Source organism: Numenius arquata, chromosome 17 (assembly GCF_964106895.1).
Source record: "Numenius arquata chromosome 17, bNumArq3.hap1.1, whole genome shotgun sequence".
Classification (NCBI taxonomy): Eukaryota; Metazoa; Chordata; class Aves; order Charadriiformes; family Scolopacidae; genus Numenius; species Numenius arquata.
Window position 1 is genome coordinate 240,849 of NC_133592.1, and position 27,404 is coordinate 268,252.

General features: G+C 38.5%; 2 protein-coding genes across 2 annotated transcripts in view; both read right to left on the reverse strand.

Moving 5' to 3' along the window:
- Nucleotides 1–419: 419 nt before the first annotated feature.
- On the reverse strand, nucleotides 420–12,960 carry NOL11 (nucleolar protein 11). Its single transcript, XM_074160196.1, has 18 exons — nucleotides 12,806–12,960; nucleotides 11,146–11,259; nucleotides 10,757–10,813; nucleotides 10,059–10,204; nucleotides 9,734–9,791; nucleotides 9,112–9,250; nucleotides 8,514–8,711; nucleotides 7,729–7,805; nucleotides 6,886–7,006; nucleotides 6,112–6,215; nucleotides 5,765–5,842; nucleotides 4,779–4,963; nucleotides 4,381–4,506; nucleotides 3,226–3,447; nucleotides 2,648–2,726; nucleotides 1,438–1,530; nucleotides 1,033–1,140; nucleotides 420–717 (listed from the first exon to the last, which is right to left on the reverse strand). The coding sequence occupies exons 1-18, from the start codon at nucleotides 12,953–12,955 to the stop codon at nucleotides 604–606; spliced, it is 2,169 nt and encodes a 722-aa protein (XP_074016297.1). The 5' UTR covers nucleotides 12,956–12,960; the 3' UTR covers nucleotides 420–603.
- Nucleotides 12,961–18,772: 5,812 nt separating this feature from the next.
- PITPNC1 (phosphatidylinositol transfer protein cytoplasmic 1) overlaps nucleotides 18,773–27,404 on the reverse strand; it is a 46,626-nt gene continuing 37,994 nt past the window's right edge. Inside the window, exons 6-8 of the mRNA XM_074160203.1 lie at nucleotides 25,841–25,996; nucleotides 25,029–25,092; nucleotides 18,773–19,032 (exon numbers count right to left, since the gene is read on the reverse strand). Coding sequence (XP_074016304.1) covers nucleotides 18,773–19,032; nucleotides 25,029–25,092; nucleotides 25,841–25,996 — 480 coding nt within the window. The remainder of the gene's footprint in view (nucleotides 19,033–25,028; nucleotides 25,093–25,840; nucleotides 25,997–27,404) is intronic.

Consider the following 27,404-nt stretch of genomic DNA (forward strand, 5'->3'; position numbering starts at 1 on the left):
GACTAGGTGTGATAGCATGACGCACAGGAGAGAGAAAGCCGTGTGACTTAGGTAACAATCCTATACCTACACTTAAGCTCCCTTCCCCGTTTAAGCTAAGCCTGTAAATGTCAAAGGCATCTTTGGACAAAGCAAAAACAACTTAAAAATAGAAAAATCAAAGCAGCAAACTCAAATGAGTTCATCATAACCTGAATGGAGATAAGAGAACTCTGAAGAATCTAAATCGGAGACTTCAACTATTAAGTAAAAAAGTAGTATATAGAATCAAAAGGTCAATTCATTTGATGAAACAGCTGTGGAAGCCTTACTGCAAATATCCTACTAGTTCTTTGCCAAGAATCATGTGGCATTTTAGGATGCTCTTATGATTACATATCAAAATTATACATGAAAATATAGGCAAGCATCCAGGTTCTCATCCAGTCAAAAAGAGAGCTTTTAATACACAAGTTTCAAACTTACAACCCCCGTGTAGCTACAGAGTAACTGTGCTCCTCCTATGTAGGAAACAACTTTTAACATCCCCAATATGGAGTGCTAATACATCCTTGTCATAAAAGGAATCAATAAAAAATAAATTGTTAATAATTCATTTCAAATTCAAATAAGTTCCAGCACTTCAATAGAATATGTCTGAGAGTCTTTCTGGTGGTTAAGTCTTTGTAGTTCTCGCAAACTTCCTTCAATCTTGTTGAGTTCAGAGTAGAATCGTACCTAGTAAGAAGAAAATAGTTATTTACAGTAAAATAAATTTTAATTCTTTTCTTATATCATTATACTGTGGATCCAGCTGTGGTTCTGCACAGTTTCAGGTATTTAAACCAAACAAATATACCAGCTTTTGACATCAAAATGAGGAAGAGAGGCAAGTGCCATTTCATGCTCAGGAGGAGCATACAAAGCAGAACAGACATGATTTGATTTACTATAAAATTTGTTGTTGTCTTGTCTCCCCCCCCCCTGCATCTTAACACCCATATTCTAAATCCATACTGCAATGAAATAGTTATCCCCAAAGATGCAACTTACTTGGGCTCTCACAAACTTATGCAGGTTTGAAAGCAACTCTTTTGCTTCTGGTAGCATCACCATAACTGTGAAGTGAGCATCAAGTAATAGGCACATCCAATCCATAATCTGAAGAGAAACAAGAACACTTACACTTTTTGATATGTAAATTACACACATTTTGCTTTAAAAGCTGAACTCCGAAACGTTTAACTTCTAATGTAAAATAAATGGTTTAAGGCGGTATATGTGTTTTCTGATAGTAAAAAGTGTTATCTTACATCTGACTTCATACAGGTTATATTAATAGACAATACTCTATAAAATGAATGTAGATCTCAGCTGATTTTAGATATCCACAACTACTCACTAAGTTACACACCACAGAAATGAAAGGAAGTACAACTCTTAGAACCAGAGTCTCACCTGACTTACGGTTGGAGAGCGTATTCCAGGAAGAGTGGTATTAATTTTTTCACTTGCTTTCACATACAGGTAGTATAAATACCTGAGAAACAGCTAAAAGCAGAAGAGTCAGAATATTTTTGAAGGACAAACATCTAATAGACCGAGGATTTTTGTCCTGCACACAGCAATGCTTTTAAGGATTTTTTTTTTTTTAAATTTTAAGGCAACATAGATGCCTGTGTTATGCACTGAAACTTAGTTTTATGCTTTTCCTACACCATCTATAGATAAATGTTTGACAATTCTCAGCAATTTTCAGCATAAAGTTACATTCAGGGGTTATCACTATTCTGTTATAGTGTAAATTCAGTTTAACTCAGAAACAGACTTTTCTAGGAACTTTGCTAAAGATTGTATCAACATCAACAATTTTAGGCCCAATTACCGTCTAAGTAGCCAACAATAAATTGCTAATGGTCAGAATCGGGTCAACATCATCTTGTGCTGAGCTTAAGTCAAAGATTTTGTTCTTTGTCCAAAGAAAACAAAAAAATAAAAAATCAAGGAAATGGGTCAGTGCTGAGATCAACTTTGTTCTGATGTGTGGGGTTTTTTCTGAATCACTGGAAAACCACATATACATTCAGGTACTATGGCATGTGCAATTCTTGATATTATATTTCAGGTTTTGAGGGACCAGGGAGTTTTGTTTGTTTGTTTTGTTTTTCTGTTTTGTTGCTTTTTAAACTGACAGGATCTGAGATTGAATACTGGAGTTTGATTTGTATTACATTTGGCATTTTACACAGTGTAGAGTTTGTTTTTTGTATTTTCTAAACTCCTGTTTCTGATGGAACTGACTAAATTAGCAGGTTTTTTTCCTTTATAAGAAGCATCCAAATCAAGAAAAGGTAGTATACTTGCTAACAAAATAGGAACATTTTCCAAGTAGACTGGGTCGTAAAGAGAGTTTCTTACTTACATTTTCTAAAATAAGCAAGAAATAATATAAAATAATTAATAGAAGTTCCATATGTACGTGGAAAAATGTGACATTCGTTAACATTAAATCTTATTAGGCATCTTAATTTCATTTTGATGCATTAGTTTGTGATTCCAAGTCCAGGAAGAGTGGCAAGTTTCTGATATACAATTGAAAAACTCTCTTCCCTTTCCCTCCATGCAAAATAATACGTGGTTTTAAATTTTTTAATTTTAACATACTTACAACAGCTTGCTGAGCTGGAAGGTTTTTCAGATGAGGCAAAAGAAATGTTTCACTGTAAGCCGAATGGAGAACAGCATTTCTATGCAGTACCATTAAGGAAATAAAACTGCAAGAAAAAATGCCAGTTTCTACAAACCAAAGTGAATTCTAATTGAAATATTTCTCTAGGTTCTTTAAGAGAGGTCTGTTTTAGCTTTTTAAATGTTCCTTATTTCTATCATGAAATATATAGAGCAACTGAAACATCACATCTCAAAAAGTTCTGTTTACTGTAAGTATGTAGTTGGCTAAAGTGTTTCAACAGGTAAACATCAAAATCATTGATGCTATTTTCTATTGAATAGACAAAGTTTTGTTACACTTGCAATAACAGAAGTTTAAATGGCTGTGGATGCTTTCTAAAAGTTAATTGTTTCTATTTATATTCTAAATTTTTCTGCTGAGTAGGAACTTCTCTTAACAGTACTTCTCACAAGTTTTCAACAATAACAGAAGATGGGTCTTTTAGTAAAACTAAATATAAACATTCACATCACATATAATGTACTGACTTTCCTTCATTAAAACAGAGAGGATACAATAATGCTGCCTTCTGTGGTCCAACAGGGCAGAAATCACCATTGGCCGTTGGATGGGTTTCCTTTGTTATTTTAGTATCCCAAATGTCTTGTTCCAACTCTGCATTGAAACCATTTTCTACTATTTCAGTCTTAACTTCTTTATTGTTGAATTCAATATCAATGTAACAGATTACAGATTCTAGATTCACATCTATTCTTTGAAGATAGGCTTCACTAATGCTGCAGAAGAAAATTCCAGACATTTAATTATTATTAGCTTTAAAATCAGCAATGCCATCAACCCAACAATAGTACACAATACAAATTCTTTCAAGCTTACTACAGAAGTAAAAACATATACTAAAATATAGAGTTTTGCAGAATGAATAAAGGCCATGAAAGAACACTTAATATTTTTTAATTATGAACCTTGAACAATACATATACTGCTCTTTTATTCCAACAACGTTAAGTTATTGTATTATTAGACATTCTATCATGGGCTGATTTATATCCTCACCAAGACTGTTGTTGTATTCTGACATTAGTGGGACTGCTTCAACCTGTAAGACAGTTATGAGTTTCCTAATATTTAGTAATAAAGTATTTGACAATTCTAAGGTATGAAATGAACAAGATCTCATGTTTCTAATTAAAAAAAAAAAAAAAAAAAAAAGAATCTTTTTTGCTCTGGAAGCCTAGAGAAACAGTAACAACAGTCTTTTCTTTTGGATACACTGCCTACCTAAAACTTCACCCTTTTTGGGATATGAAAGCCATTTTTGTTGTGAACTTATACGAACCGGTCTTTTTTTGTGGGTTTCTTACCCCAGTTAAGTTCCCAATTCAGTCTGTTGCACAGTAAACAGACAGCTGTAACAATATATGTAGAAAGATGCAAGTGCCATTCAAGCCAGCAGTGTCACCAAGACACATGTTCATTTGATTACCATTTACAGTTTTTAGAATTAACATATGCAACAGACATCTTGTAAAAAGTTTGTCAGACTGCAACATACATTGTATTCACAATTAAGAATTTCATGTACAGCATTAATTGCTCGTCTATAAAATTAAAGCCATTCTTGGCAACACAGCTTTTTATTAGGGTGCTAGGTTTGGTGAAGAAGAAAAAAGAAAAGAAAAAAAAAAAAAAGAGTGATTCCAACTTACCTTAAAAACACTGTCAAGCAAGCGTAAGTAATTTCTTCAGGAATATCTGGAAACCGTTGTAAGCAAATTTGTAAGAGATGCACATCTTTTTTCTCCAGAGCAACAGCCATTAAATCTGGACATAAACTGTAAGAATATGAAAAGAATAGGCTGCGTGGTTCACACCCACTGAGAACTACATTGACAGCTAATGCAGAAGTATTAATCTTGTTTTACACAAAAATCCACCTTGGAAGTGAACATCTGTGAAGTGTCAGCTTTATCAGAAAACAAGCATAAGCACCTTCAACAGTAATTTCTATTAATTCGAGAATGCCTTATAAAGAATTTGATTTCTTTTTTTTTTTAGTTTTTAAAGAATTTTCCTTACAATTAAAAAAAAAATGCAGAATCATCACCTGTAAGACAAGTCTCGAGTTTGGACTATATGTAGGAGGAAATTTCGAGGGTAGTACTTTGGATTTGTTTTACATCTGTTCATAAGAGCAGTTATTACACATCCAATGCTGGCTTGGAAATCTGGCATCTGTGCTTTTGATATCAATTGTCTCAATTCATCCTCAAATACAGTTGTGGAAGCGTCCTGAAAATGACAAATACTGTGCAACTCAGAAATTCAAGGCATAGGTTAGAGAACTGTAACTGTTACTAATTAGACCAAGTAGAAACAGATTCGTTTTGGAATTCAAGCTAAAAAAACCTAATTATAAACCCCCCTTATGACTGTGCGTTTTGGTAGTCTCTCTCAAGCATGAAAGAGCCAAATGAGGGTAATTACTCTGAACTCAGGTAAGCAGTATCTTTCAATAATTGCTCAGGGATTATTCACCTGTAATGTTCAATAACATTACCAAGGTGTCCAGCCACAGCAGAACTATGGGTACATTCACACAGGAAGGGATGCAACTTGAACTGTCACAACATTTGCAGCAAGTTTTAGAAAGGAGCTAAACAGCTTATTACTATATTTGCAGTGCAATTCTTAGCATTCTGACTTTCCAAAATGTCTTCAACAAAATTAAAGCCATAAATAAGAATCCAGAAAAGCAGAGTCCAGGTGAAATATCCTCCCACCTTATTTACTGTAAGAGAAGATTTTCAGTAAAAATGAACAAATTTCTGCAAGTTTTCAGGATTCAGATAGCTATAAGCCCTGCATTGTACAGTTCTAGAACACACTCCTATGACAAAACTTTTAGTTCCATCACGTCCAAATGCTATTCTAGTACAATAATACTAATAATATCCTCCAAGTCACCTGTTTAAGGCAGCTCGGTCAACTTGATATGTGCAAGAGAACACGGAAAAAGAAAATAGCTTAAGAGAGAACTAGAATATTCTGAGAGTGTCTAAACCCCTACTTTAGGATATTTGTTTTACTTACTTTGAGATTTACTAAGATCTGCCCAACTGATAAGGTATCTGGCTGTACTTTAGCAACGGTGCTCCTTTTTGATCTTAACTGTTATAAAGAAAAAAAAAATTAGCTCCAAAAAGATGGTCTATAATTAACCATTTCAATCAAGATAACTAGGAACTTCCGTGTCAGTTTGCTGACAGATTATGATTAGTAACTGAGTAGTCCAATTCCAGAAAGCGTTAGAAACAACAAGTGACAAATACAAAGTGAAAATTTCCTTCTGAAAGAACACCTGAAAGTAAAAGTAGCAGCATGGGGAAGAGATAAGAGAAACGAAACAGAAAGCTCACATGCTCCTAATGCCAACTTACCATCATTTTGGACTCAGATTTTAGAGCTACAGACTGCTGTGACTGAAAGGAAACCACCAGCTCTTCATCTGCAAGGGTGTTCCAGTTTACAAACGAAGACACATCTGTGAACACAAAAATGGAACTACATGAAGGTAACACTTAAAGCACATTTATTAAAGTATGAATATTACATCAACTTCTTATACTAAGATGTGTTTTCTAAAGTATAATGCAAGTCAATTTCTGCCAAGAAAGTTTCCAGTTTCATCTCACCAGCACGTAATTTTATGATGCTTTTTGCGTATTGTTTTTTCCCCTTAGCCTCTGGAAGGAAGAGAACTAGGTTATTACACAATTTATTGTGAGCATTACTTGCAACAACATTTTACCGGTGTTATGCTAAATTAAAAGTCGCTATGACAGTAAAACTTTAAAGTTTACAAAAAGGTGTGACATTGCCCCATTTAGTCACAAACTATTTGAAAACAATTTATAGGAGACAGTACTTCATTTTGATTTCAGTATTCATAGCTAGCATCCCAGTATTTTCACTAACTCCCATATTTGAATAAGGACCCAGTTAAAGTGAAGTCACAATAAATTCAGACATTTGTGTGCTCTGGTGTTCTCAGCAACAAAAAATTTAACAGCTAGAAACAGAATACAGTGTTAGATTACTTCAAGCTGGTTAGATACAATTGATTTTATAGGATTGTATTAAAGTAGTATTTATACAATTTCAGAAGTTTTCCTTTTACAAGATCTTTTCATTGTAATTATAAAAATTCTTACCAGTTTGACTGTCCTTGTGCTTTCCCACTGCAGCTGACAAGGATGATGTTTCACACTTGTACATAGTTACTGTTAGCACTTTCCCATGAGTAAAAAAAAATTTTTCCTCATAACACCACAACTACAAAATATTAAAACATATTGTTAATGAGGAAATGAGCAGAGAAGCTTCTTCCTGCACAAGTTGATGTTTAACTCCTTACTACAAAATTCAACTGAAAGTCAGTGATCAGAGTATTTAAAATTATTTTTGGTAGGCTTAACACTTGTTAGCAGACCTTCATTAACTGTTGATTTTAAATACAGAAATAAGAAGTCTTCTGTTGAGTATTTTCCAGGCATGCCTTAAAGTATAGCAACTGCTCCAAGGCATTAAGTCCACTTTATAATTTTATTTTTTAAATTCCCTCTTGTGCACTTTCATGACAAAACTAGCTGTTCTATTTCACTAGTGCATTTACTACTTGGGCGTCAGTTTACTTACCATTAATAAACACCTGAACATCTTGAAATACTGTTTAGGGAGATGCATTTTGGCCATCTCAATTGCAAACTGAACAGAATAGATGCTGGCTGGGATTTCTGTTAATTAGCTATTTCGTTTTCACCAAATAGTCAAGACCATCAGAAGCGAGAAGGTACTGAATTATCAAAGAAATTAACACAAGCCACCATTCTCCCACTAAATATTCTGACAAAAATTGCTCATCAACTGGTCAGCATTAATTTTGTTTCAGAAGTTGGCATTCACCGCTCTTCCAGACCCTGAAGCCCACCAGCCTCAGCCCACCGATCGCGCCAAGCGCACGAAGTATGGACCAACAAACTGAAGACTGAGCTCACTTGTCCACTGGTCCCCAGGGGCAGCTCCTTTGAAGTTTGCAATGTCTGGAACTTTGTGTTCCATATGGTCAGGCACTCTGGGGAAAGGAGAGAGATGTTACAAACCCAAAAAGCAACATAATCGATACATTTGCCTTTGCTACCTTCCGCCAAAAACACCTGTGGAAATGGAAATAACGGTTTCAAAATAGCTCAGTGAGTAAAGTATTGCACATTAGGAATTCACACACTCCGGTTAGATCTCAAGAAGATACTTAAAGATAAGTTAGTTTTCCAGTGAAAAGCTTTAAACAAAAAGCTGCGGCAAGAGGGAGAGTAGCCACTGTGGCTTCCAGTCAGGAAGAACATTTTGTTATAAATTGCTACAGTTCAGTGGGTTCCATTTCAGCGATCTCCCACTTCAGAAGTTTAGGCATGAGGCTGAAGTGTTCATTTCACTTATTTCAGAGACAGATTTCTTATAGGACATTAGGTCTGTTTCCCCACATAGGTTCTTTTAAAAGCGTCCAAGTCCTCCTTTTAATTCCCCTCCATGAGTTCTCTTGCTGCATTTTCTCAACAATGTTTCATAAACAGCATGAAAACAAATACTGAAACACAACAGGGAGCACAGTCCTGCAACCCACTATGCAGTTTATTGGTAAAGGTTATCTTTCGGCTAGTGCTCTGAAAGGCACAGCTCAACTATGCACTAGTTTCAAGAGCCACGTAACATTTTATTTGCACTATTTCCTCCTTAGTGCTTTGCTTAAGGAAACGTAAGACGTCTGATTTTTCCAAGTTACCTTTGGATTCTTCACCAGGTGCAGCTAGACTTCCTAATACTGCGATGTGGTCTTTATCGAGAACAACAAAAGAAGTTCCTTTTAGAACACTTCCAGATACTGAAAGTTTTAGCAGTAGTGACTTGGATAAAATTTGCTCCTCCTCTTCACTATTTTGCTGCAGAGGTATCAGAACCTTGTACACAGAGTCATTGGAATCTGTAAAAGAAAAGTGATGACCCTTTTATCATCTGTTATTGTGGAAAAAATATTTGATACGATATGGCAAGAGGACATCCAAAACCAGCAAAATCCAGTGAGTGCTAAAAGAAGAAATCATACAGAATATTTTAAGGACATGTTATGATGCAAACCAGCAAACTAAAAGTATAGCTAGCACGAGATCTGCAAGGTACAGATACTGTTCCTAATAACATCTAGGAACAGTCAGTCTTTGCAGCCATTAAAGTACCAAGAAGATTTAATTACTACTTCAACCACTAGCTGTTCCAGAAATTTTAAAGAGCTAAAAATATTAAACAGTAATTCATAAATATCAACATTTATGTCCTTCCATACAATTCTTTATTAGCACATCCCGTTAGAAAATATAACTTACACAAACAAAGAAGTGTGATAATTTGATTTTTTATATATGCTGTGAAACTCAATGGTTTAGATAATTCCTGTTGTTCAAGCTTGTATTTGTGTAGACTATTCATCTTAAGTTTCTGTACGTAGACAAAAAAATCCCCATCCTAAAACAAAAAAAAAAATATAAAGTTTTCCTTTATTTTACACAAAGAAGAGATAAAAGAAATTCAGATATTTGTTCCACTTGACTTCAAATGTTAAGCAAAATTAGGAATTTGTGTTTTCTGTGTTCAGATGTACAGATTCATGTATAATTTTTTAAACACATTAACTATTTAATAAGTTCTTCAAAACAAGCAAGTATTTGAGGGCAATGAAGAGTCACACAATCATCTACTGTATTTCATCTTAATTGCTCTCTGAAATTCTAAGAGTCAGGCTCCTCAGCCCTGAAAGCAACACAACTTCAATTTAACTGCTGTATCAGAAACAATACACATACAGGATATTGATTAAATCAGGATAACAATTCCACTAAAAGCTCTTAAAATCCAGTGAAACAGGTGATGGATTTTAGAAAAAGCACTTAGATTTGCTGCTATGAAAGTGTTGGTTTTTTTTTAAAAAAAAAAAAGTATTCAACTCACTTTCTCACTAGTGAAAATTAAGACAGGTTGTTGACCATCCACAAAGGCTTCACTCCACCTAAAAAACCAGAAAACTGTATGAATGTCTTCTAAATTTTAGGATTATACCTAAAGTCGTATCACTGTTCCTTAGGCAGCCTCTTATTTTTAGGGTATCTATATAAATAATTTTAACATTTCAAAAACAACATTTTGGAAAAAACCCACCCAACCCCAAGATCTCGGTCTTCAGATTTCTCCCCAACTCCCTCAAAAAAGGGAACAACTTTCATCATCATCAATTCCTCTTACGAAGAGGCAAGCTTCATAGAGTGGTATCACTTACTTGATGACTTCGTCTGAGATAATGTTTTCAATTTCTTGTTGTGGGGCTTCCAAAAGGACATCTAAAGTTCGAACACCGCCTCCTTTGAATAGTACCACGGGCCCTCCATTGGGCAGTGAATGTATTCTGTACACATCAGCTGAAAGCTAGACAGAAAAAAATTTTCTGTGTTCTCCAGTACATTATTACATGTAATGAGTAACAGAAGAATGACGAACCTGTAAGATTCCTAATAATGCAGGCCTAGCAGGGGCCAGTTTTCTGAAATACCATGAATATCTCAAATCACTACCCAACGAAAAGCCAGGAAAGCGTCCCAATAAGCAGCACATCTCTGAATCACATCAGAAGAAACATAACTGAGGGTAAGGAGTTCCAACAACTGTTACACAGCACAGCACAAAGCTTTGTTTACCACATCCACCAGCAGAACAGAAAAATCTATATTTGAACATAATTCACCATCTTAAAAAAAAAGTACTCTGAAACTGTGGACTTGGGATACAAAGCATTTTAAGAGTAATATGTTGATGATGCAACCTCTCAGTCCAAGTGGATTCCTTGCGATATTCCAGAAGCGCAAGTTAAGACAATGGCCAGCTCAAATGTAGTGCTGCCAGTACTATGAAAATCACATCTCTCCCCTCCCCGAGGATTCAAAATGTTAACATAAAAGTGAACATATGTAAAAGACTTACCGTTGCTTTAAATACTTTGTCCAAGTTAATGTCTGTGTTCTTCCATATTCTTAAAACCTTTAAGAGAAGCACCACTTTTTAAGCACAGTAAACCAGTAATATATAGTCTTCTCAGCAGACAAAATACAAGCAATTGCATGTCCCTGAAACACAGGAGGAAAATATCCAGTACATATTCCCAGTAACCTTAGCGGTGGCGGACTCAGGGGAAGTTGGCATAGGAAGAAGCTGAAGCAGAGACAACAGGAAAACAAACCAAGCTCAGAAATCTTGAATTGGAAAGAAAGGATAGGAAAGAGTAAGGTTAAGGAAAAAGACACAACAGAAATCTAAATGAATTCTGATAAGCATCCCTTTTTCCCTTTAAGAAAATATAAAGGATCTCTCACCTTGTCATCATGAACAGCTATATATTCGTGAGTTTCAAAGTTGCATACAACAGGACAAGTGATAATCTGCCCATGTTTAACTGACCAACAGCCTAGTGGCTTCTGATCTGAAACCTAGAACAAAGACACTGTAATTAAAATACGACTTTAATACCAAAAATTTCAGAGTAACATGAAAAAACTCTACATTAATTAGAATTATTCATTTTCACATGAGAAATAACTTTGACCTGTAACAGTTTGATGGGCTTATGTCACAAAGCACAGGTACGATGCATGGCCTTTCCAAAACGAAGACACTGCTTTTAATCGCTAGTGTAAGTTAGTTTTATTCACTAATACAATCACACACAGAACCACACCTTTTCTATTCTATTTCAGTGTAAGGTGCTGAGACCAACAGCAATGAATTTTGCTGTCTAAGCTCACGTTAGTTGCAATTCACGCCTGGCTGCTCTGAGGGTACTCAACGCCCCTCTCCTCAGCCTAGAGCTACATTGGGTGCATTTACCTACACGTTTATGTTCTCTTGTACAGCCTTGTCAGTGAGACTAAACAACGCAAAAGAAGTTGTATCATGAATGCACTAAGATACAACCCCTAGCCCCATGAATATGAAAGCCAATTCAAGATATAATTACACATACATTAAAAGATAATGGAACCATAGAATGGTTTAGGTTGGAAGGGATTTTAAAGACCATCCAGTCCTCAACCCCTGCCCTGGGCAGGGACACCTCCCACCAGACCAGGTTGCTCCAAGCCCCCTCCAACCTGGCCTTGAACCCCTCCAGGGATGGGGCAGCCACAGCTTCTCTGGGCAACCTGGGCCAGGCTCTCACCACCCTCACAGCAAAGAAGTTCTTCCCCAGATCTCATCTCAATCTCCCCTCTTTCAGTGAAAAACCATTCCCCCTCCTCCTACGGCTCCCCTCCCTCATCAAGAGTCCCTCCCCAGCTTTCCTGGAGCCCCTTTAGGAACTGGAAGGGGCTCTAAGGTCTCCCCGGAGCCTTCTCTTATCCAGGCTGAACCCCTCCAGCAGAGGGGCTCCAGACCTCGCAGTATCTCCGTGGTCCCCCCAGTCCCGCTCCAACAGCTCTATGTCATTCTGATGTCAGGGCCCCCAGAGCTGGAGGCAGCATTGGGGGGTGGGGGGTGTGTGTGTGTGTCCCCAGAACAGAGTAAAATAAAAGACACCAGAACATCCTTTTCGTTTCAAGTGCTACAAACTAAAATCTTTCACCCTCAGCCAACAGGATGGCTGCTGGCACAAAACTGACAGCCGGACAAAACACGTGTCACCCTGGCTACTGTAAGGAAGCATCACCTACCCTGCAGCTCGGGGATGGGAGCGGTGAAAGAAAATCAGCAAAAGCAGAAATAAGCAAGCAGGCGCCTGAGCCGCCCCTGCTCCGGCAGCAGAGCGCTGGTGAGCCGGGCCGGGCAGCGCAGGACCCCTGTCCCGAAGCCCCCGCCTCCAGCCGAGGGAGGCGGCCCGCAGGGCAATGCGGGGGGAGCCCGGTGACGGCCGGGCCGGGGCAGGAGGGAGAGCGGCCCCGAGGCCCCGCCCGGGGACCCTCCCACAGGCCGGGTTCTGGCCGGCGGCAGCAGCAGCGACGCCTCCCCAGGCCGAGAGGCCAGGGCTGGGTCGGACGTTACCTTGAAGAGCGTGGCCGTCCTGCCGCGGTCGGTGAGCAGGACGTGGTCGGGATCGGGGCCCAGCTCCAGCGCCAGGAGGCCGCCGCCGAGCACGACGCCGCCGCTGGGGCCCAAACCACACAGCGTGAAGCTCTCGCACAGCGCCGCCATCTTGGCGAGTCCCCACGTCTCGCGAGACTTGGCACGGCGCGTGACCCGGTGGGCGGGGGGGGCACACCGAGGGGGGGACAGCGCGCATGCGCCGCTGCCCGCGGCGGGGAGGCGGTGGAAAGGGCCGAGGACGCTCGGGAGTTTCCGGGCTCATCGCGACTATCGCGGGGCCGCCCGGTGCCCTGTCGCGACTGGTAGGCATGCCGCGTCCCCGAGGGCTTTGCCAGCAAAGGACATAAAAATACGACGCGTTCTGGATATTTTGAATACTATAAAATCAAAGAAGAGCCATTAATCTTTCAGAACCCGGTTCCAAACCAGAACAATCAACAGCGTTTCGTTCATACAATTGTTCCCAGTGTATTTTGTGCACGGTAACGATCAGAGCATCTCCACTTGCTCCGAGTGTTTCATCCTGCCCAAGAGGTGTCATTTATATGCAGATTAGGACGAGGACATTAGAAAAAGGCTTCTGCTGGTTTGCATCAACACAATAAAACATTGGTGGTTTTAAGACTACTTTTAATTAAATGTATTTCTGCTTTACGTCTCACTTTTATAAAGAACAAAAGGAGGATTTTTTTTCCCTCTGTAAGAGCGCAACCCAACTCCACCAGTTTTAATAGCGATGGAGCCACGACCAGGTTTTGAACCAATTTGGAATGTATTTTCATGCATTAGTATTTTGTTTGTGTGCAAATTTTAATGAAGCCGCAGCAATACAAGCCCAGATTGTAAAAATCATCAAACCAAACCAAACCAAGCAGTTGCGGCCCGATCATGAGATGTGTCACTGTGCCAGCTGTTGCCCACTGTTGGGCAACACTTGCGGCCAGCACTGTCCTTTTGGGGTCTTGCCGCTGGCATATCTGCTTACTGGAGACTTAATTTCACCTCATAGAGAACAGTCATGACCTCACTTGGTTGGCAAAGTCCGTGCGAGAGCCCGGCTCTGTGCAGGGCACAGCCCCGCATGCTTTCCCCAGAGCCAAGGCCATGCCTGTTTTCTGGTGGTTTCCACCGCATGATTTTGTGAAATACTTCATTGTGAAGCTGTTGAGACCAAATAAGCAATCCACCATTTTTCTGGTGCAGAGAAAGCTTTATTTCCGTGGAGTAAGCCTCTACTTAAAAGCTTAAAAAATCATTGTACATGTGAAATTCCCATAGACTACTTGAAATGCCTGGTAGAGAAGTGATGGAGGATTCTTACCTTCTGAGAGGTTTCCAATGGTCTCTTTTCCAGTATTTACTACAACACCAGGCTGCCAAACCCTGCACAGAGAATTAGATTCCCCACTGAAAAACTTCCTTGTCAACCAAATGGTCATTTACAAGTGAATGGGCTGACACCAGACGGATGGGCACCTGCCTTGATAAAATCTTTTAAAAGCTGAGGCGCAACAAAACCGAGCAGACCTTGTAAGTGGTTTAAATTTTCCTTACAAAGCCAATTCTCTGTGCTTTTTAATTGTGAGGAAGTGACTTGCAGAGCTGGGGGTAGAAATGTTAATGGATTCGTTCCTTGCTAGAGGAGATCTAGTGAAAGAAAATAGCAACAATTGTAAAGAATAATTGTTGGTAGTTTATTTACAACAAAATGCAAGGAAAAATACAATATTAAAAATAATAAATAACTTGGTAAAATCAGAAACTAAGTGATATGAATGAGAAATACAATCATATTCTCCTGCTGAGCCTTGCATAATTTAACATGCAGAGCATTTCAAAACTTGGTCCTGCTTTGATGGTAGCGATGCCTAATCACTAGGTATTGCGTAATGTAGCCATCATTGCTCTAAATAAAAGAAATTAATTACTGGACATTCAGAGTCATGTCAAATTATCACAGAAATGAAATAAAACAATGAAACCTGTTTTAGTGACACCACAAAACTACAGGAGATTGTAATTCAAGGACCATGCTGTTCATTTAAAGCAAAACATTGTTAGACATACTTAGCAATTTTAACTTACACATGTAAAACCAAGTCAAACAATGGAAACAGAAAAGCTCCTATTGACAAGATCATGAATTCTCTCTTACCGCACTCACTAGTTCATAAAAAGCATATACATTTGGCTTATTTCAAATGATAGCACATTGTTTTGAAGTTATAGTGCAGCAAGCTTCAAAGCAGTTTTAACAAAATATAGCCGTCTTGTTACAAACTAAAATTCAAAGAACAAATATTTCCATTTCAAAATCTCTACAGCAGCAATTAAAGCAAATTGGCTACTAGATGTCACAAAATCACTTTCCAGAATAATCAAAAAAACCCAAAGAATAAGGTCAAATCGTTTCTTTCTATAGGATTTATCCAGTCATTTACAAAATTAACCATTACATTCATAAGAAATCCCATTAAGTATGTGTTTCAGGAATGTGCTGCTCCTCAGAGTCTTTACGGATACCTCCCTTTTTTAGTTTATTAGGAGATCTACCCTTCTAAAGACTGCAGTGAATTGCCAGTTATTTTGTAATGATTGTTCTATATAAAATACATAAAAGTACGAGCAAAGCTGGGAGAAGGTTTTCATAGAAACCCAAACAAACAAATAACATTATTTGCTCTGAACTGTATTCTCCTTGATGGACAATCCCATGCCGAGTCCTAGCAGAGCTGTGTCATGTGATTCTCCAGTTGCTGGGGCAGAGAATAGGAACATCGCTACTGTCCCTATTCAGCTTTGCTGCCTGGCACCATACTCAAAAGATGTACTCGCTAAATAATTACATAATTTATTTTTGCAAAAGAAATGATGAACACCTGCAAAATGCTTTCTATTTTTCTCCTAATAAACATGTTTGAAAATACAACAGAAAGCACTGTGAAAAAATCAGTAATGAAAACAACGCCTTTGCCTCAAGATGTTATACTGAAGTATTCAGACCTTCCTTTTCATTTAATTTCATGTGGTTTTATGAGTTTTCTGGGAATATTCTAGAAAAAGGTTACCCTACCTTAAAAAAAGAAACAAACAAACCCCAATCAAACAGAAAAAGATATTTATAGATCACATTGACCAAATGGGTAAGGACTGGTGGGGAAGGCAGAGCAGAGCACAGCAGAGGGTGCTTGAATAGGCAATAGAAAGCCTGGGCTGTTCCTAATCCAAGGCAATGAAGCATTACAGATCTTGTAATTTGCATTCATTAGGAAGCAGCATGGAGGCAACGGGGCTCATCGTGAGCCTTGTTGTGGCCAACAGTGAATCCAGGCTGTTGGGTCAGTAAATCTGGAAGTCCTTAGGAAAAGCACTGCCTGGTGGAAGGGCTACGGCAGCAGCAGGTGCCGATGGAGACACAGCCTTCAGCAGTCAGGCATTTTTTCCATGACATGATCAGTGCCTTTCTCCTACAATTCTGTCATGCAGCTATTAAGATGTGTCCTGTTCAGGTATGTTAATAGTTTTCATATGTGCCTCATCCCCAAACCTACTTAATACGATAATCAGTGTATCCACATGGGACTGGAAATCAATCAGTTAAACGTAAGTAACAGTATGACTGCTTTGGTCTAACAATCTGTGTCAAACCCAGATGCCCAAACGCATATAGAAATGGTAATATGTAAGCACAAGGGCATTATGACTAGAGCTGAGCAAATTTTTCTTTGACAAAGAAAAAAATTCATTGAAAACCAGATTTTCAGGAAGAGCAGATCTAAACCATTTCTATATATGTTAATTCAGGAAATGAAAAAACAACCCAAGAATGCTTTATGATTTCAAAGGTTTCCCTTCTCTGCCAATGTTCCAATCTTGCTATTAAATAAATACTAATAAAAAGATTAGACCACTTATAATCATGAATACTTCTTCTGCACACTTCTTAAGCGGAAATCATAAACTAATGTTGGAAAGTTTTGTTTGCCATCACTACAGCAGCTTCTTTTTAAACAAAAAAATCATCACCCATTAGTTTACTAATCACACAGAACTAGTAGCTCTGAGAAGAGAAGCGAAACATGGACAGTAAGTGGGAGAACACATGAAGTCGGACCACAGCTAACCTACAGAGAGCTCCCAGATTTTGCTAGCTACAGGATTTTAATTACCAAACAAATATACACTTGGTTTCAGTGCAGGTTGGCAGCGGAATTACCTCTCCTGCTACTAAAACTACACTATAAATATCACACATTCAATGTAACTTCTACTGGATCTACAGCCGTTGAGAAGTTCAGTGCAGTTAAGCCAGTCAAATCACAGCATTGTGCTGAGAAGATGGCACAAACCTCCTGTCCAGGTAAAGGGCCATCCCCAAACTGATTGTTCAACATTCTACGATAGTTCAGCACTGGAGGACTCTCTGGTTCTTTATCCACGTACCATGTCACTGGTGGTACAAAATATCACCCACTTTGATCACAGGGTTCAGGTAATCGCTATCATTCACTGGGAATTGAACAGCAGCCTGTTAACGTCCACTGCAGCTGCCACAGAGAGAGATACTACCAGCTTTCATTACATAGCTGTTTGTATGAAGAGAACAAATCCCCCAAATGGGGGTCAGTGGGGAAAGTTTCTCACTGAGCTTGCATTTTGAAAAGGAAGGAAGGAATAGACCACTTCTGCCGTTTATTTTTTTCCTCCTTCCACAATCTACACTTCCCTCCCGGGAAACATCCTTTTCTCCATGTTAATTCCTGAGATTGAAGAGTGATTTCACACGCAGACCGGGAAGAGCACTTCCATTTCCTTCATGTCACCCAACACGGGTCTGAGCAGCCCCACGATTCATTTGCTTTTTGAAAGTGACTGATTTTGTTCACCCCTTTCCTAGAGATGGTAAAGCCTGGAACCAGCTTTCTGTTCATAAGAGATTGTGCTGTTTAGGAAAGATGTGAGGCAGGAAAGAAAAAGGAAACTTGTATTTTCTTTCCTTTACATTCAAGGTCTTACAGCGTAACTACCACTCTTCTTCCAGTGAGGAAAAGACAGAATTCATTGGTTTTGCTTCTCAATTGGCTCAATTTAGCTGCTTTTTTTCAGTCTTACGTATGGAACACCGTTGATGAACACCAATACAGACTTAAGAGATCACAAAAGGACGGGGGAGAGCTATTAAAATACATTATCTACAAGAAATAGGTGGTTTCTTTTACAAATTCTGTGCAAGATAGAAATAGTTCAATGGCCTCAAAGTCAGTATAATTAATTACAATTGGGGCTTCAATACAGTGATATTTTCGTCTTGAAAAGTTTTGTGTTTGTTAGGTAGGCCCCAAATCCTGAGTCATATTAAGCAAAATGTGAATCTGAGTGATTGCTGTTGGTGTTCAAGTACAATGAGTTACAGGTTAAAGGTTTACGAATACACAGGAGAAGCCTGAGAGTAAGAAGGATTTTAAAATCAGCTATAAAAGAAGAAAATGGGAGGTTTTTTTTTCCTGTTAACCTTGCATTCTAGTTGGCACTAATTTGCCTCAGAAGTCCTTGGCAGCTTTACTAAGTACCTACTCCTAATTATAAATCCTATGACCTAGATGAGGATTTGTAGGTAAATACTGCTACAGAAAGATTTATTTTCTTTTATAGGGTTCCCCTCAGACTATTTCATTCTATATCAGTAAGATGCACCGTATGGCTTGAAACACTACTTGAGGAATATATAAATTATGTTCTCTTGCATGCACTTCTCTGAAGGTTTTAAGGATCAAGTCTGAGGAAAGAAGTAACCTTTCCACATCAGTAACATTATTCTAAGCAAAAAACCCAACCAACAAACCACCATAACCTTTGTAGAAATTCAGTTACATGACTCTTGCTGTGGTAGACATGGCTTATCAGGAGGAAACATGCTGGGTTAATTTAAAGGGTTTTTTTCACTGGATCTGGAAGAGTGAGAGTTTCTGGAGCAGATTTTTTCCGAGGCCGGTCTTTGGGAACTGTTAGGAATTCAGGAGCATCTGTGGAGAGGGGAGTTGATGGGGCACTAGATGGAGCACTGCGGGTGGAAGAAGGCATGGAAATGTTAGAGATAGATATTGCAGGTGGGAAAATCCCAATCTTCTTGTTGGTAGCTTCCTGAGTGGCTCGTTCAAACTCTCGGACTTCATCCATTGTCATGTCTTCAACAAGAAGGAAAGAAAGATAAAGGCACGTTAGAATAATTTCAAATTATCATTTCATTAGCTCAGTTAAACTACTTCTATCCAGCTTCTAAATCAAGGAATGATTGCTTATCATGCATATCATTAAGTGATTCTCCACATGAGTGCCTTCCTATTGTAATGCATTGACTGGAGTACAATAAGCCGCTAACGTAAAGAAAGAGAAGTTAAGTGCATTAATCACATACTAATGGTTCCTCTTCTACCTGGGCCTGAACTGAATAAAGAGTGCTACCTCTGTAATTGCTGGAAAAATCAAGCTATTTCACAGGCAGTTAAAGAATACATTTAGATACACAGTCATCAAGTAGAACTTTTCAGAACGGCAAGCAAAATAAAACGAATAGGTTGGGTTTTTTTTTTTTTTTCATCTAGATCATGAGCATGAGCAGTTAAGGGTTGTCACTGGTTTGTTCGTCTACTTTAATTGTAAAGGGATGAAACATTCTCTCTCCCCTCAAGCACAGCTTCTGTTGACTTCTGGTTGCAGCTGCATCCATGTAACTGAGGCCGTTTTGCTTTTCTACTAATAAAGCCTGAAGGATTCCCTCTCACTTGGTAAAGCCACAACACATTTTCCGACTTTTCCGTCCAGAATCTGTATTTAAACATTTATGGCCAATTGACAAATCTCCTGCTTAATTCCCTGCAAAATCGAGGCAAAATGAGAGCAGAGGTCAAAGCCACTTTGCAATAGAAAATCGGCTCCACAGAAAGCTTTACAAGCAGTGAGAATCTTCTCCTGCAGGTGACACACGTGTCCCAGCGCTGTGGAAACCCACAAGAGGGCAGAGCGGTCCCACAATAGATGTACTCCGAGATGAGCCCTGCAAAACTCTTCTGATAAAATCCTGAACGAATGACATGTGCTACAAACAGGTAAGTTGAGCAAAAAAATCAGCAAGACTCCTGTGAAACCTCCTGCTTGGTGTCTACATTGCCTGCAAGAAGTCTGCTGAGGCAACTGAAATAGATGTCACGTTTTCCACTGAACTTCATGTTAAATTTGTAAGTTTGAAGTATTTCATTAAACCATTTTATAGATTCTTTGAGCTCTGAAAGCTCAAAAAAACCCAGAAATAAAACCACTAGCATTTTAATCAATTTGAAATTCTCACATGTGTGGGTGCCTGAGACAAGGCACTGGCAACACCATCTGCATGACAAAGTCCTGTACATTCAGTACATCCATACTTTGTAATATTCCCCAGCTGCATGCATCTGTAGCTTTGGCTGCCAATGTTATGTAGAAGAAGCTTTATGTTGTATTACAACATCATATTGACTAAACAGAAGCGTGCATGTCACCAGCTGCCTTCTCTCTTCCCCACAGACGACATTCCGGGGACCTTTTCAGCCTGCATTGCCAGTTATTAGGAGTGAGGATGAAGCTATTTTCATACCTGAGATAAGTGGTGGAAATAAACAGATGGTCTCAGAGGAACTGCACCTACTTGTGTTGGAGATAGATTTGAATCTGTTTTGCTGATTTACATTTTGTTTCACACCCTGTAACAAAGTGTGTTGTGTTTCTGAACTCAAAGGGTTTAAAAGCACCCTGACATCAAAGGGACCCATGCATTCATTTCAGCTATTTTGGACTGAGGACTTCTGCAAAATGTGAAAGAAAAGCTGTCTTGGATAAATGAAAGGGAAAGAGGACAGGAAGATTTCTCAGTTTACCAGCCATTGAAGTGAAGCCTCATTAAAGTCTTGCTAAGTGGCAGCCTCCAAGACCCTTCATTTTAAATTCAGATATGAAATACTTATTGTCCCTTCAGCTGACTTTTGCTTTTTAGCTTATACTTGTTCTAAATTCCTGTCTGTTCTGACACACGCTCAAGTAAAACAAGTCCTTACCCTGAGCTAAGAAGGCTCAGACTCTTTTTTTTTTTTTTTTTGTTAATGACAAATTCTATTCTGACCTCAATGGAAATTTTCCCACATGGGAACTAAGGATGGGAGACTTCATTCAAAGCCAAATCCTGGATGCAGAGCCACATTCAGAACTGACTCTCAGTTTACAGCTCAGTAACCTTGATGTCAATGGAGCTGCTATGTTACAGACACCAGAATCACTTTCCTCGGTATGGCTTAGATAACATCTGCTCAGGCTGGGGACAGTTTTTACTGAGTAAGAGCAAAGAAAAGACTCCAGGCCCTTCAGGCCTTGCCCCACACTCATTACATGAGTAAAACCATCACCACAGCACAGTTAGTAGAAATAAAGGAATAATAACATTTCGAAAGTAAATATCACTGCATCTTTTCTATTTGAGATAGTAATAATTTCTAATTTTAGACCTCTACCTGAGATGCCCACATTAGGAATTTAAATACTTTATGAAATTTCCAGAATCTGAATCAAAGAACCTACACAGAAACCTGCCCTCCACAAACTGCTGTTATGTACTAAGAAAATATTTCTCACCTTGTTCGTAGCTAATCAATGAGAACATTAAAATTAGTTTGAAAACAGTTAGTATTTCATTAGCTTTTTTTTTTTTTTTCCTGGTGAAGCAAACAATTTTATCAGTCCCATAGAAATTTTCCACTCCCCATGTTCCTGGCTTTTTGACTGAAGCACTCTGAACTCCTGCAGTATTTAACTACTCAAATATTAGAAAGAAAAACTCCTATTTAACTTCCTGTTTATGCATCCAACTGAAATTTGAGAGTTGTGTTTTCCTGGAAGACAGGGAGTTGTGTATGAGCTCAATCCCACCCTTTCTTTACAGTGGCACTTTACAGTGCAAAGGAAAGGTTGCACTTCATGGAGAAAGCTTCTGCTCCTACTGAAGCAAAACCTCCCCAGAATTCCACTGGCTGGCCAGCAAGATCAGTTGGTTGCTCTTCTCTGATCTGTGCAGGTGTATTAGCTGAGGATGGGCAACATGTTTTAAAAATTGACATACTCTTGCTTGGGCATGGCTCTCTATTTCATCCACAGTAGATGAATGTTGGTTGCAAACTTTAATGTTGGTTTTTTCATGCATATTTTTCTCGTATTCTCGAACATCATCCATAGTCATATCTGTAAAAAGTTCAAAATTGTTGGCATTTTCCATTGATTCAGTGCAAACTTATTTATTTTTTTAAGGAGAAGGTTCTAGGAACACATAGTCTTTCAGCAGAAGCCAAAAAGGGATTTAAAAAAAGCAGGAAGCAACTAACTTTATGCAAATGGACTCATAAAGGTAGTTATAGCAGCCAAGGAAGGTGTAAGAAGGTTAAGTCAAAGGGAGTCAGAGAACAGGAAGGAGTGGAAATTGTTTAGAAATATCTGTGTAACATAAGGTAGGCAAAAAGTACTGAAGTGTGGGCCTTGGCAAAGGCCAAGATCTTCTAAAAAAGATTTTAGAAGATCCCTTGGAATAAAGGATAGATACAGAAATATTATAGATATCTACTTACCTTTCCAGGCACTGTAAGAAAGACTTTACGTTATCTTTGCATAGTACATCTCATAACCAGCTAATATTCTTACTGTTAGAGCACATATCAGCTTAGATTCCAGAAACTAACAATTATACTGGTAAGTGAATTAAGAGTGAATACATTAAGAGTTTTGTAGCCTCAAACAATTTAATGACTTGTGAGAATTAGAAATATTCCACAAATCAGGCTGATTCTACTGGCAGAATCATTTATCATTGTCTAGACATGCCTGATGTTGTCAAACTAGTGCATAGTATGTTAGGTGCTTGCTATGTAACTCCAAGCAATTATTACAGGTTTAAAAAAGATTTGTCATAAACCACGCTTCCAGTAAAAACATGAAGAATCCAATTAATTGACTTGTGACCTTACTCTTCTGAGTATTCCCATGCTTTCAATAAATCTACTTGCAAGTAAGGTGGGGGTGACCATGAAGGTTGTCAGAATCTCGGTCTGTTCTTTACAGCCGTTTGGTAACTTCAGAGCTTCATGGAAACAGCCATCAACTTTTTACTCATAAAACCGAAATAGCAATTTAGTAGCACGGTACCCTTGGAAAGGTGTATGACTTTCAGTAATGTACGCTGTGCTTTTGTCCTTGAGGCTATCATTTCTCTCAAGTTTATTATGTGCTACTTGGATCTTCAAATTCTTCTATCACACCACTCCTTGGTATGTGATATGAGGGTCTCGCTGCATCTTATGAGGCAGCTTTTAAGGAACGATAGAACTTTATCTGTTATATCAGTAGCACAATGTAATACTTCATCAGTGAAAATGAAATGCAGTCTAAAATTTTGATCAAGAGGAAACACGGAATACTACTGACTCATACTCTTTTAGTCTTTTACTGTTATCTGGAATGAAAAAGAAGCTCATAAGCCATGTCAGTAACATGCTAAGGATGCATTTTGCCAAGCAGAGAACATGCTCTGTATTAGTAAATTACACTGTGAAAACAGATTTTCTTAATATTAAAGTTGAATACAGTTTAGTAAATTTAATGACAAGACACATTCATACTTACAGTAATCAATCAGTAATACCCGTAACATAACATGTTGTTTAATAATTGATTTTATTACACTGATTAACTGATTGAGTTTAGTTGACTTGCATCATCTCCAGGTCTTTCTCAAACTTCTGTTTTAAAAGATGCCAACAGACACATGAAGGCACACAGATGCTTTAAAAATTCTATTTCTGAAAAGCTCTCCCAACACACATCACCATGTCAAGAGCGGTACCACAGCAGTTTTACACAACGTAGGTATTAAATGGAACTGGAGGTGTACAAATTGGATCTCACTCATTCTGGATAACAAAATACTTGTTTTCTAGTCACTAAGTCTTACTGGCTGTTACACTTCAGAACAACGCAGAAAGGGCCGCAGGCAGCACAGAGTTACCTAAACTTACTTTCTGCACTTTAGTAAATTTCAGTATTTTTATGATCATTACAGCACACTATTAAATTTATAAGAACATTGTGATTTCAAAAGCAATTTTTTTTTCAAAATCAGCACAATGAGTTTCTTGTTAGATCCCAGTGTAAAATTATGCACGTTTATGAAGCCACTGGAGATGTCTGTGTTTGCACCAGCTGGGCTAATGGACTATTTTTAAGCAACGCAGAATGTTTCTGAGTTTTGATGAAAGGCAGGTGTCCTTCTTATCCATGAAATGCCCAGGATGGTGTTTCCTGAAGCTTAAGAAGGGTCTAAATAAACATTCTAAATATACTCCCAAATTCCTATCCTATGCTACAGGAATGTCTTAGAAACTGTTCTACAAGTACCTATGATTATGGATACATCTTACTGAAAAAGCATGTAAAAAGCACAAACCCCATGAGCTTGTTTTATCAAACATAATCGGCTGTTTGGATATTCAGGATTATTCTGTGCTATTGAAAGGGCCCATTCCTACAGCTGGCTCCTGGATTCTGAGCAGTTTTTGCATGCAGCTGCTGCTGAATCAGACCCAGAAGGTTTTACATGTATATTCATTTTTCAGAAAGGACACTAGAGCTCCATCTTTTCTTTATTGCAATCCATATTAACAGTTTAAAACTTTCCTAAAAAGCTGAAATGGTGTTGAATCAGAGGCCCTAGGAGTCTGCAGTATGGAAATGCCTGCATGTTAATGCAGCCTGAATAAGAAGCTTTATTCAAACCTGCATGCGGTTCTCCATCTAGATGACTCTTGGCGGGGTCAGCTTCTCTCTGCCCACAATGCAGGGTGTAGGGACAGCTGCGCATACGCCGGGATGGATGGGATGTAAAGGCATCCTGTATGCTGCCTACTGGTGCCTAAAATGCAGCCTGCTCCTGTCACAAAGAACCTGCTGAAATTGATCTCCGTATGTTCCAGAGCAACTGAACATGGTGCCATCTCTTTCATGAACAATTTATACTAGGACCTGATAGTCCACAAAAGCAAATGGAAATCTGTTGTTAATTGCCATAAGCTTTGCAGCAGCCCTTTTAAATGGGCTAAATTTGGAGAATACTTACCGTACCACTCATCAACCCAGGCAAAAGCCTGCCGGTGCCCGATCAGTAGTATGTCTCTGACCACCTGCAAAACGAGGAAAAGGTCAAATACCTCTGCAGCAACAAAACATTTCAGAAAAGTAACACTGTTGGCTTTCAACATGATTTAGAGTGAAAAATATTCTGACAGTTTCGTGGCTAAAAGAACATGCCTTAGAGAGTCAGACACACTGGCTCTGAAGGTCTCGTAGTCCAGCCTCCCACCTGAAGTGGATCTGTTGCCAACACCGGACGACATTAGCATGGCTTTGACTAGCACGTGAAGCCATATGGGAATGTGTACAGAATCCATTAATCTTTGGGCAATTAGACGTTATGGAACTCTTCTTTTTCTTTGTTACGTTTTTTTAAACATGGGGAAGGCCAATACTCTGAAAAATATGGCTGTTATGCCATTCATTAATTAATTTTTAAGTAGACTGATTGGAAAACTTTCCCACTACCTGTTTGTAAGAAATTCTGCACATCATCGCTCCATGTATGATTCTCATGTACACTCATAAATACTTTAGCTCATACATTTAGCACAGTATTCAAAATGTTACTGGTGGTTTTTCTCAACCTTAGACCTGAGCAGCTCCACACTTTGTCAAGTTTATACCCAGAGATGAACCCTCTGGCTCTGCTCCAGATCTTTCAGACCTTGACAGAGGTGTGAAAGCAGATGCAGCCGAGCTCCCTCGCTTCTACACAGCCATAGCTGCTTTCCTGCACAGGGTAATACTCAAGTTCTGCTTATGTGAAGGATAAGAAACAGCTCCTCTTTCACTGACCTTGTGTACAAATTGCTCTACTCTGGTTTGAAGTCCCCACACTTCAAATTTTACAGTCACAAGTTTGTACGAACACATAATTGGTTGATGGGTCTCTCTCCAACCTTCTTTTAATTGGCCTCTCCCAGTCTTCTGTGATTTGAAGTATTTAGGATCCTGCAAAACAAAGAAAACATACTGAGAAATGCAGGAGAGTAAGTCCCGTTTTGACAGTTTGCTAAAGCAATGAGACGTAAAATATGAAAACATGCTAATAAACATTATGAAAAATAATATGAAATTGACTTAAATAAGCACTAGGATACACTAAAATCAAATCCTGTCTTTTATCCAACAGCCAGTAAATCGATGGCAGCATATTCCTGCAGCTGCTTTGACAATCATATAATCTAGGACATTTCTGCTATAGGAAAATATGTTATTGCAATTTATTACAATACAATGCACTCCAAGTGTTATTTATGGCCTTTGGAAAAAAAAAGTGTTGTTTCTTCCGAGATTGCTTTTCCACAGCTCCCTCGGTGTGACTTGCTTGTACTCTCTATCCATGTCTGTCTTCCTGAAATCATCTCCAATGTGAGCTGTGACACATCGATGCTGATGTGACCCTGACAATGCCATTTTCAATTTTAAGTGAATTTGTATTTCCAGGTCGGCAGCTCACCATGAAACTCCTCCGATTTAGCCATCTCTGGCTACAGCTGAGTTATGGTATCTTTGGGCAAAACACCAAGTGACTAATTTAAACTCTGTCTCCTTTTACTAACTGGAAAAATAAAATGAATTGGTGTTGAAATTACAACAGCAAGACCAAAAAGGACAATAAGGACATTAGTTCATTGTTAAGGTGTACTTTTATCCATACAAGATACAGTTTTATCTATCAAAGAGTTTTCTTCCATACAAGTATAATTCCATCTCACTTTATGTCCAATCCTGCCGATTACATCTTGTAAATAGATATAATTCATGGTTAAACCTAGATTTTCAAAAATGTAGTCTCAGTAAATTCATAGTGGAGCTTCTAAAATCTGTCTTTAAGAATAACCACCCGTGCTCCTTGGTGCTGCCTTCCCCAAGGCTGAGATCCGGGAAGACCTTATAAATCCATCATTTGTTGTAAAAGCAGTTAAATATGTATTTAAGTATGTGCTAAACGGAAGACAATCAGAAGAAAAACTAACAAATCAATAAGACAAATCCGATCTTAATTTTCTTTCACTCACTGTGAGCTTATATGCCATTCAGCGTTCCCTTTTTCTAATGTTTAGTTATCTCCTGACTTGGCTTCTGATTTTATCCATAAACCAAAGCTCTGTCATTAAAGCTTCTTTACAAAGCTCTAATGAGGTGATAGCCTTCCTCCTCTGTGAAAGTCATTGCTTTTATTGCTGACGTACTCTTTTCTAAATAGAAACTTTAAGCTCACAGTATAATAAGGTTTCAATGTTAAATCACCATAAAAAACAATTCCGTGTCATCATATATCAGAGCAACACGGCACCGTATATCACAGCTCCCAGTCATATGCTGTTGCCAATCTTCTCACTCAATAAAGCTTGAC

What these genes read in the sequence shown, in the direction of transcription:
- NOL11 (XM_074160196.1), bottom strand. Translation starts at nt 12,955, where the DNA reads ATGGCGGCGCTGTGCGAGAGCTTCACGCTGTGTGGTTTGGGCCCCAGC. An exon ending in TAATTTTCACTAGTGAGAAA is followed by an intron (nt 9,251 to 9,733) that starts GTGAGTTGAATA and finishes TTTTTGTTTTAG; the next exon opens with GATGGGGATTTTTTTGTCTA. An exon ending in ACTCGAGACTTGTCTTACAG is followed by an intron (nt 4,507 to 4,778) that starts GTGATGATTCTG and finishes ATATTCTTACAG; the next exon opens with TTTATGTCCAGATTTAATGG.